Source organism: Thalassophryne amazonica, chromosome 4, assembly GCF_902500255.1.
Source record: "Thalassophryne amazonica chromosome 4, fThaAma1.1, whole genome shotgun sequence".
In the NCBI taxonomy this organism is placed as follows: Eukaryota; Metazoa; Chordata; class Actinopteri; order Batrachoidiformes; family Batrachoididae; genus Thalassophryne; species Thalassophryne amazonica.
In genome coordinates, this window is record NC_047106.1 from 45759180 (window position 1) to 45770523 (window position 11344).

General features: G+C 40.5%; 1 protein-coding gene and 1 long non-coding RNA gene across 2 annotated transcripts in view; both read left to right on the forward strand.

The window, feature by feature from the left end:
- prss16 (serine protease 16) overlaps positions 1–10728 on the forward strand; it is a 33103-nt gene extending 22375 nt beyond the window's left edge. The window contains exons 7-10 of the mRNA XM_034167815.1: positions 6242–6443; positions 7949–8039; positions 8244–8446; positions 10477–10728. Of these exons, the coding sequence (XP_034023706.1) occupies positions 6242–6443; positions 7949–8039; positions 8244–8446; positions 10477–10586 (606 nt within the window). The 3' untranslated portion in view covers positions 10587–10728. The remainder of the gene's footprint in view (positions 1–6241; positions 6444–7948; positions 8040–8243; positions 8447–10476) is intronic.
- LOC117508151 lies at positions 113–6226 on the forward strand. Its single transcript, XR_004559997.1, has 3 exons — positions 113–123; positions 4839–4840; positions 5652–6226. It is a non-coding gene; the product is annotated as an uncharacterized LOC117508151 (long non-coding RNA).
- Positions 10729–11344: the final 616 nt, after the last annotated feature.

Below are 11344 nucleotides of genomic sequence, written 5' to 3' on the forward strand. Positions count from 1 at the left end.
AAAGGGGGTGTTCACAATAATAGTAGCATCTGCTGATGACGCTACAAACTCGAAACTATTATGTTCAAACTGCTTTTTTAGCAATCTTGTGAATCACTAAACTAGTATTTAGTTGTATAACCAGTTTTTCATGATTTCTTCACATCTGCGAGGCATTCATTTTGTTCATTTGGAACCAAGATTTTGCTTGTTTACTAGTGTGCTTGGGGTCATTGTCTTGTTGAAACACCCATTTCAAGGGCATGTCCTCTTCAGCATAAGGCAACATGACCTCTTCAAGTATTTTGACATATCCAAACTGATCCATGATACCTAGTTTGCGATATATAGGCCCAACACCATAGTAGGAGAAACATGCTCATATCATGGTGCTTGCACCACCATGCTTCACTGTCTTCACTGTGAACTGTGGCTTGAATTCAGACTTTGGGGGTCATCTCACAAACTGTCTGCGGCCCTTGGACCCAAAAAGAACAGTTTTACTCTCATCAGTCCACAAAATATTCCTCCATTTCTCTTTAGGCCAGTTGATGTGTTCTTTGGCAAATTGTAACCTCTTCTGCACATGTCTTTTATTTAACAGAGGGACTTTGCGGGGGATTCTTGCAAATAAATTAGCTTCACACAGGCGTCTTCTAACTGTCACAGCACTTACAGGTAACTCCAGACTGTCTTTGATCATCCTGGAGCTGATCAGTGGGTGAGCCTTTGCCATTCTGGTTATTCTTCTATCCATTTTGATGGTTGTTTTCCGTTTTCTTCCACGCGTCTCTGTTTTTTTTTTTTTTTGTCCATTTTAAAGCATTGGAGATCATTGTAGATGAACAGCCTATAATTTTTTGCAGCTGTGTATAAGTTTTCACCTGCGTATATGTTTTCCCCCCTCCAATCAACTTTTTATTCAAACTACGCTGTTCTTCTGAAGAATGTCTTGAACGTCCCATTTTCCTCAGGCTTTCAAAGAAAAAGCATGTTCAACAGGTGCTGGCTTCATCCTTAAATAGGGGATACTTGATTCACACCTGTTTGTTCCACAGAATTGACGAACTCACTGACTGAATGCCACACTACTATTATTGTGAACACCTCCTTTTCTACTTTTTTTTTTTTTACTAATAGCCCAATTTCATACCCTTAAGAGTGTGCATATCATGAATGCTTGGTCTTGTTGGATTTCTGAGAATCTACTGAATCTACTGATACCTTGTTTCCCATGTAACAATAAGAAATATACTCAAAACCTGGATTAATCTTTTTAGTCACATAGCACTACTATTATTCTGAACACGACTGTAAGTGGCAAAGCCGAAAACCAATATTGAATGCCCATGACCGTCGATCCCTCAGGCGGCACTGCATTAAAAACTGACATCATTGTGTAAAGGGCTCAGGAATACTTCAGAAAACCATTGTCAGTTAACACAGTTTGTCGCTACATCTACAAGTGCAAGTTAAAGCTCTACCATACAAAGCAAAAGCCATACATCAACAACATCCAGAAACTCTGTCACCTTCTCTTGCCCGAGCTCATTTGAAATGGACAGATGCAAAGTGTAAAAGTGTGCTGTGGTCTGATGAGTCCACATTTCAGTTTGTTTTTGGAAATCATGGACATTGTGTCCTCCGGACAAAAGAGGAAAAAGACCACATTGTTACCAGTGTGAAGTTCCAACATCTGTGATGGTATGGGGGTGTAAAAGTTGCCCATGCCATGGGCAACTTACACATCTGTGATGGCACTATCAATGCTGAAAGGTACATCCAGGTTTTGGAGCAACACATGCTGCCATCCAAGCAATGTCTTTTTCAGGGACATCCCTGAAACACACTCAGTGTAACAGCACCATGGAGGTACCTTGATTCAAGTCAGGGTACTTTGTGTTGGCTCATGTCTGAGCTTTAACCTGATATACTCCACATTGAACTTTGTCAAGTAAGAAGCCAGAAATTTTATTGATCTGCAAAATCTCTCAATCTCTGTTATCAGTTGTGTGATATAATCATACAAGCCATAGTCTTATGACTTGAACGCAGTTGGACTGTGTGGGTTTGCAGTTGTCTTGGATCAAGACGAAGATCTAGGCTTTCAATGACTTCAGTGACTATACAGTGAAATTGTAGAACTTGTAGAGACTTTCACTTATCTCTGCAGTGACATTCATGTCTCTGGGTCCTTAGCCTTTGAGGTTGAGAGACACAGAAGAAGATCTGATGGAGTCGTGATTTCCCTGTATAGAGGTGTTATGAATATCATTCATTAAAAAAAAACCCAGCGTTGACCCAGCTGACCTCAGTCACTACCGGCCCATCTCCAACCTCCCCTTCATCTCCAAAACACTTGAAAAGGTGGTTGCCGGACAACTACAGTCCCACCTCGAGACAAACAACCTCTATGAACCTTTCCAGTCTGGTTTCCATCCAAAACACAGCACTGAAACAGCCCTTGTCAAAATTACCAATGATCTCCTCCATGCAGCTGAATCCGGACTACTCACCATTCTCATCCTACTTGACCTCAGTGCAGCATTCAACACCATCTCTCACCCACTGCTCCTGGACCGCCTGGCTGGCACTGGGATCACTGGTGCTGCGCTCTCCTGGTTCACATCATACCTCACCGACCGTCAACAACTCGTGCAATTAAGGAACCACGTTTGGGTGTTTCTCTGGGTGTCCCCCAGGGGTCAGTCTTGGGTCCACTTCTTTTTATTATTTTCCTTCTCCCCCTGGGCACACTCCTCCGTCACCATGGGATCCATTTTCATTGCTGCGCCGATGACACACAGATCTGCATCTCCTCCAAACCTTCGGCCGCCATCCCTCCCACCTCCCTCATCACCTGCTTGGAAAACATTCAGAGCTGGATGAGCAGGAACTTCCTGAAGCTCAACAGAGATAAAACCGAGGCCCTGCTCATGGGCTCCAAATCCACCCTCACTAAATCACAACACACCCCAGCTCCACCCATCACCATTGACTGATTCCCTGTACCGTTCTCTCCCCAAGTCAAAAGCCTAGGTGTCATTTTGAACAGCACCCTCTCATTTGCACCTCATATTCAAACCATCGCCCGGACTGCATTCTTTCAGCTCCACAACATTTCCAGACTCCGCCCATCCCTGTCCCAATCCAGCACCAAAATTCTGGTTCACTCCTTTGTCACATCTTGCATTGATTAGTGTAACGCCCTCCTCACTGGACTCCTTAACAAACTCATTAACAGACTGCAACTCATCCAGAACTCGGCTGCCCGGATCATCACCCGCACCAAATCATCTGATCATATCACCCCTGTTCTCATCCAGCTTCACTAGCTCCCGGTACATTACCGCATTCAGTATAAAAACCTCCTCCTTGGCTACAAAACTCTCCATAACCCAGTCCCCACCTACCTCTCTGATCTCCTGCATGAGTACACTCCCTCCTGCACCCTCCGCTAAACCTCTGCTGGACTGCTTCCCCACCTCACACCACAGTACCATGGGTGCCCAGGCCTTTAGCTGCTCAGCACCCAGACTCTGGAACTCCCTCCCCCCACACATAAGACAATCAAACTCCATCACCTCATTCAAGTCCCAACTCAAAACCCATCTGTTCAAACTGGCATATGACCTCTAGCTGGAGTTTGTCACTTATTTTTATGTTGATGTTTTGTTTTACTAACATTTGTGTTTTGTTTTTTTTTCTTTACTCTGCTTTTACTATTTGTAAGGTGACCTTGGGTGACTTGAAAGGCGCCTCCAAATAAAATGTATTATTATTATTATTATTATTATTCATTAATTTTCTGCCGCTTATCCGGGTCCAGGTCGTGGTGGCAGCAGACTAAGCAGCTCATCCCACACTTCCTTATCTGAGTCAGGTTTCTCACCCTGTCCATGAATGTAAGCCCAGATACCCAACAGAGGAATCTAATTTCCACCGCTTGTGTCCGTGACCTGATTCTTTCAGAATTCATAACCATAGGTGAGGATTGGAGTGTAAATTGACTGGCAAATTGAGAGCCTTGCCTTAAATGTGCAGATCAAAAATATTACATTATCCAGAATTAGTCCTGAGGTGTTTTATTTTTTCTTCTTTTTTGTAAACTTCACAAAATAACAATAATAATAAAAATCACCTTTAATTCCTTACTATTAGTAATATCTACTCCTGTTGCCTGTCCTTCTTCTTTTCCCCTCCTTTTTTTCCTTTTCCTCTCCTTTTTTTCCTTTTCCTCATCCAACCCCCTCTCTGTCTGCCTGGTGCCCCGAGGAGACGTGAGTCCAGTTACCAATAAGCTGATGTGAAAAAGTAACAAAAGAGTCTTTGGTCTCTCTGGTTTCCTGTTGCCCCAAACTAAAGAGGCGCTTATAAAGGAACCATGAGACACACTGGGCAGCAGAGTCCACAGCACTAGTGGACAAACAGCCAACAGCTGCTTCTCTGAGCAAAAGCCCCAAATGTAGCAAAAACTATCTGTTCATAGATACCACCAAGGAACGTGGGTAAGAATTACGAAGGTGTAACTCAGTCAGTATTGAGCCACGGTTTTTAAATTGATGGGTAATTTTTAGACTAACCTCTCAGACACTTGGTACAAATAAAGACATGTCCATGATAGTATTATGTATAGTAATACATTATTTTAATAGAAATGTCATTTTAGGCATGACCATTCGTCTACAAAAATGCTGTATGATTGATAGTAACACCACCTGAATTGGCTCATCCTCTTTGATATGTCAGATGATTGCCATGGTTGAACGTTCAGCATTTCAGCAAACACAAGCCATAGAAACAAAGTCAACAAGATTTGGTTTCAAAGTCTTTTTAGTCCTGTAGTAATTTTCTAGTAGTGGTTTGGATGTATTTTTTTTACAGATATGGGTCTACAGTCTACATCCAGTCTGGGCTATCTGGGTTGTAGATGATATTGTGTTGGGTCTGCTGATACTGCGATCCCAGTCTAAATTGCTCAAAGGTGTAGATGAGAAAATGTGGTTCTTGGAGCCTTCCTTGGGTACTTTCTGTTCTAATGACAAATCCTAGAGATCTGGCATGTAAAAGTCCTCGCTGTGACAATTCAGGAAATGTATGTGCTGTATATGCAGTAACTGTTCCATGGTATCTCGGTGCACATATTTAAACAAACTTGATGATGAGAGACTGCACTGGTCAACACGATTTTTCTTGCATGGAGTTTTTCAACAGATTTTGGGTAATTTGGGGGCACTGAATCTGAATCTGGTGGGGTTTTTTTTGCCATTCACATCACGTTTTTGAGGTATGAAAACATATTTCTCGTATCAAGCATTGAAGCAAAAGCTTCAGTCTCGTGCACCTCTTCAGTGCCATAAATAATACTACGGCTCTTGTTCACATTTTGTGAACCTGGTTTAAAAACTATGCTTTTGAAGCTGCTTTTGTGCATGATTAGTGGCGTCAAACTCATGAGTGAATGAGCAAGTTTTGTGTAATCCATCAATACGGAACATGTAGATTTCAAAATAACATGTTATAGAGGAAGTCTGAGCTTGGATTTGGATTCAGCACCCCCAAATTAGTCCAAATCAGTTTTCAAAGTCCATGCAAGGAAAAAAAATAACTGTTTTTTTTTGACCAGTGCTATTGGAACAATTATCTTCCCCAACATGTCTTGGTCTACCGAGGAAAAGAGAGTTTGCCTGGAGGACTATTTCACCAACACGTTATACCATTTGGAGCGTAATTTGGAAAGAACATGACTTTTATGCAAAGCGACCAAGATAACTGAAACTTTGGGGAATGATTGCACACAGACTGATGTTTAAGTAGAATTTGTTACATTTTTTATGGGTTCTGTTTTTTTAAGGGGGGGGGGGAGTTAACCCTGTAAAATTAAACTATCAAGCACCTGAAACTTGAAATTCTATCTGTTGCATCTTCTTGAATAGATATTTCTGTGTAGGCTCTCAGTTGTCCAGGTGGTTTCCATAGTAGAGAAGCTTGAATCTTCGACTGGACTGGGTTGCTTGACGCGAGGACGTTTCGCTTCAAATCGCAGAAGCTTCCTCAGCTAAAATTCTTGCTCTGGAAGTCTGACTTCTGTCTGACTCTTGTAGAGAAGAAGTTTTCTCTACTTGAATAGATATGTACAAACTAACTACTGCTGGTCTGAGGCAGGCAGTGATTCATATCTGATTCACCTTGTTTTTGATCACTTTGCATTTGATATGTTGAAAAGTTAAAATATTTTTATTTTTTATGCTGGTGTTGAAAGGGCACATTAGGAACCAACATCACCATCAAGGTGCTGTGTGATGTGATGGCTGATGCTTCGTTGGGGGACCCTTATGCCCGCTATGCTGCTGTGGCCCGCATAATGATGGACACCTTCTCTATGAAGTGCCTAGATGTAAGCTACAATAATTACCGCCAAGACATGACAAATTCTTCCTGGGATGGACCAGCTGCAGGGGGAGGTGGGTACATATCTGCAAAATTTGATGGGTCATTTTGGTAATATTAGGATTTTCATAACTTCACTGTTGCATAAAAAATAAGAGCTGTTTTATGTGCTTGTACATGTTTGCAGTCTTTTTTTTTTCTTATGTGTTCTCAAATTGCTGTTATGTTTTCTGATGGTGGATAATACCTGGTCTTCATTAGGTCCACCCAGCAAGTATTGGAAATTACCCCCGGCCTCATAACTGCCTTAACTACCCTAATTCCTCATGGCATAGAAGCAACATCATACTGTAAACATTCCTGAGATTTTGGTCTCACATGTTTCCTTACCAGCAATATGTATTTGCAGTGCTTGAGTACAAAATATTTCTTACAACGGTGTGAATTTGACAGGTTAATGTGCCTATGTGGTTGATTTTGTGACAACAACAGGAACAATCTTAGAATCATTTGAAATTAATGCAGATGTTTTCCTCAAGCTCTTTAAAAATACATCTTTATATGGAAAACTTGACTTAAAGGTGTTATGAATGACATTTTTACCTGAGGCCAGAATATGGCCATCGGGTATTGTGAAGACTTTGTGTCCGTCCGTCCATTCGTCAGTCTGTGCTCGGTGTAAGTTCAGTCCTATTACTGCCAGAGTCTTCAAATTCACAGGGAACCTACTTGGGACACAGACCTTGGACTTAAGATGGTTAACCTGGGCCTGTTTAAAGAGGTCAAAAGGTCACATTGTTTCCTATTTTTATGCTCATATGGCCGAGGGTATTTTAGCATTGCGTTAAATTAAATCTTAATATAGCAGTTAACAGCTTTTTAACCTAAATGGCTTCTTGTGGCACGAATGAATCAACACTTATCTGTGCTTGGAGAGTTTCTGTCTTCTAGATTTTGTAGTCTGGCTGCGTGTGCACATTTAGTGCATGAGATTTGTGCATATGGACATTTTGTGCATGCAGTCCTGCTGTGTGACACTCTTGTCACTCCCTCTGTTTACAAAGAGAGACAACACTCCATATATGTCAAATTTTTATTTATTTATTTATTTATTTATTTCCGAGATGGCAGACAGCTGCAAAATTCCACACATGGAGGTTAAAATGCTTCTGACCAAGAATGTGCTGTACAAGAATCCATGTGACTGGTTTTCCAAACAGAGAGCTGTTTAGACCTGTTGAAACAGTTTAGATGCTGTCCGTTCTGTTCTGTGCAGTGGTTGAGTCGCTGCCGCTGAGGAGGGAAGCTTTGTTTACATTGTGAAATTTGACACAAGCATGATATCTAGTGGCAGAAAAATAATTTATAACACCTTTAAGAATGTTGACTTAATTGTCAAATTATTGTTCAGGTTTCTTGTTGAGACATTTGGCATTTAGAAGTGCCTTTCTGTAACTAAATAAAACTGGGTTTCTTCATCCTGTCTTGCACCTTTAGTGTCAAGTTTTCAGGGGTAGGATGGCGTTTGGGGATCACTGCAACAGAAAGGGGTTTCTCAAAAACTTTTGTGTGTTGTCAGGGAGACAGTGGGTCTACCAAACCTGTACTGAATTTGGATTCTACCAGAGCACAGATTCACCCAACCAGCCATTCACTGGCTTCCCTCTCCAGTGAGTACAGTGCAGTGAATGTTATTTATATTGTGAACTTCTAATATAATATGGTGTACCGTCGTCTCTAGCTGCCTCCAGAGTGCACACACTGCTTTTTGTATCTCGCTCAAACTTTTTCCATAATTTTCTTTTCTTCATGCTGCTCAAGCTTCGCTTGAGACTTCATCAATTGTGAATTGTTATTCTATATTTGTCATCCAGGTATTTTGTCAAACAATGTGCAGAATTCTATAACGTCAGTGCTGAGCAGCTGATAGATGCCGTGGCCCAAACTAACGAGTACTTCGGCGGTTATGATATCTACACGACCAGAATAGTTTTCCCCAATGGGTCCATTGATCCTTGGCACGCTTTGGGGATTACAGAGGACATCTCACCTGACCTCCCAGCCATTTTCATCAAAGGTGCGGAAAAAAAGATGTATTTGGTGTGAATAATGAGAAACATTCATTCAAGGATAAATTTGACCAGATATTGACAGAAAGTAAAAATTTGCATAATGATGGACACCTTCTGTATGAAGTGCCTAGATGTAAGTTAAGGCCCTGTTACACCTTGACGATTTAGCCAGCGTATGCCTGCTGTATTAAAAACGCTAGCACACGCTATTGTACGTCTAATAAATTAATGCAGCTGTCACACCTTGACGATTTTCCAGCGTATGCCGACAGCCCTGTTTCAACCCAGTGGTTCTGGTCAGTACTGCACCATGTGGTGTGTGTCAGAAACAGAGTAATTTAACATTATTTTATTTTTTTATTTTCATTTTTTATCTTGGTGGACCATTTTCATTGTGTACAGAATGCTGATGTGTGGACTGGCTTTGGGAAACGCTGCCGTGAATGAATGGAATGTTGTGGCTCTTTAAATGTTGAAAGCTCCGGCTGCTTCCTGATCAGCGGACCTAATCAGGTCATCACAGACCTGAATAATGAAACACTGATGATTTAAACTTTTAAATCGCCAGTCAGCTGCAATCAGATGTGATCTGAATGAAGTGCTGTGTGATCTGTCGGCATGGTGATCACCGACAGCGCTTTAAAAGTTTAAATCATTACAGCGCTTCTGTGTGTTCAGAGCGCAATACCAACATGAGAAACGCAACTGGAGCAGAAAAAAAAAACACAGAGGGACTTGCTTTAAAACGCTGCGTTTCCAGCCACGAATTAAAGGATTTTCCAAGGTCATTTTCAAAAATCAGGAGCTTTATGGGGATTCAAGTTCATCTGTGATGGTGAATTGGACTGAAATGAACAGGTCAGACTTTATATTTTTTCGTGTGTGAATGAAGCAGTCGTTCAGCATACAGACCGTGGCTTTCAGTCAATCAGTGGCCAGCACTAATGTACAGATTTAGATTTATGAATAAATTACAAGAAACATCTGCCAACAATCACGTAACTTTCCTACAACTTATGTCCAGCATGTGCGGGACGTATGAGTCACACGCCGGCACTCGGAAATTTTCAGCATGCCCAAAATTTTTTGAGGAGCGCAGCTTATTAGGACATACATCAGCGAGCTTCAGCATGCTCTTAACTTGTATAAAAAACTCACCCTTAACATATTGAACTTATGCCAGCGTTTTTTAACACGGTTGGCATATGCTGGCTAAATCGTCAAGGTGTGAGAGGGCCTTTACAATAATTGCCATACAAAGGATTAGAAAAAAATTCTCTTCTGCATTATTACCTCTTACTCACCATTTGCTTTCATCTCCAACATGTCGTAGTAGAGAGCTAAAATAAGAAAAAAAATTTTGTCGATGTCCAAATATAAGTACAGTGTAAAAGTATGAGGCACATAAATATTTCAATATATAATATTTATAAATAGGTAAAATCTGTAACTTCTTCTTACCTCTTAATTATGTAATTTTTAGGTGATGAATCTACATCTTTTTATGTTGTCTCCTGTAATTTGTGCTGAAATCATGCTGTGGTGTATGTAGCAAGTATTTAAGTAATTAGTTGGCTGTGTGTGTGTGTGTGTGTGTGAGTGTGTGTGTGTGTGTGTGTGTGTGTGTGTGTGTGTGTGTGTGTGTGTGTGTGTGTGTGTGTGTGTGTTGTGTGTGTGTGTGTGTGTGTGTATCCCCATGAATTAGAAAACGGGGCTTGTAATGTGATTAAAATATTAGTTTCTTTAATCAAATAAACATGATCTCGCATTCAATTATAGTTTGTCTTGAGATTTAAATCCTGTGTTTTGAAGTATTTTTATAAGTCTAAAAATGCTGCATTGTTTTCAAAGCTCTCGGATGCCTAAACCTTTTGGACAGTGCTGTGTTTGGATGTGACTCCAGATTCCAAGCATCTGTTTCAGTTCAGAACAATAGCTTTCTTGTATACCCCTCCAGTCATTAGGAAGTGATTTGCTCTCATAAAATAAAAACTCTTGTTCTCTGTCTTCCTGATATTTATTCTTTCTGATCCAGGAACAGCCCACTGTGCCAACATGTATCCTGAGAGGAGCCAGGATCCCCTCCAACTGGTTTTGGCCCGGGACCACATCTTCCAACTCCTCCAACAATGGATGAAGTCATGAATGAAACACAAACCTGCCTGTTGCGGAAAGCGGAAGGAACAAAGGTTTAACTGAATAAAAAAAAAAAAATACTGCTAATAAAAATACTCAGTCAACATTTATGTCCAGAGTGAGCAATTTTTGCTTCTTTGCCTCAAATTATCAATAAAAAGCACACCCACTCACGTTCTGATCAGTTTTTTGGTTGGCAACTTGTATCTGGAATTGTCGGAAAAAAAAATATTTTATTTTGGTTGCTATAGCTGTCAAACTTGCAGAATGAAAAATAGCTAGATTGTACTGTTGCACAGAAATCTGTATTCTAGGCAATCTTTTTTTTTTCTTTTTTCCTCCCTCAGATGGCAAAGCCACGAGAAGCCCTAGACAGGAAAATGTCAAAAATTAAATGGTACACCAAGTAGGCATATTTTGTCATTCATTATTCCAGTTAAGGGTCAAGGGGGAGCTGGAGCTTATCCCAGCAGTCATTGGATGAGAGGTGGGATACACCCTGGACAAGCGGACAGTATTTGATTAATGTATTTTAAATATATTTTAGAAGAAAGAAATTGATTGCTGTGAACCAGTGATGAATGTAAGATGATGGAAACGGATATTTTTTTTTGTCATATCACAACTTCTTTAATCAAATTGGCTTGAAATTAATTTACTTTTTAAATTTCATATGCATTTTTTTTTTATTATTAGATTTTTGTTACTTCCACCCCTCAGAATATGACAATTCAGGAACGGATGAATAAATATTTCAGATGTTTATA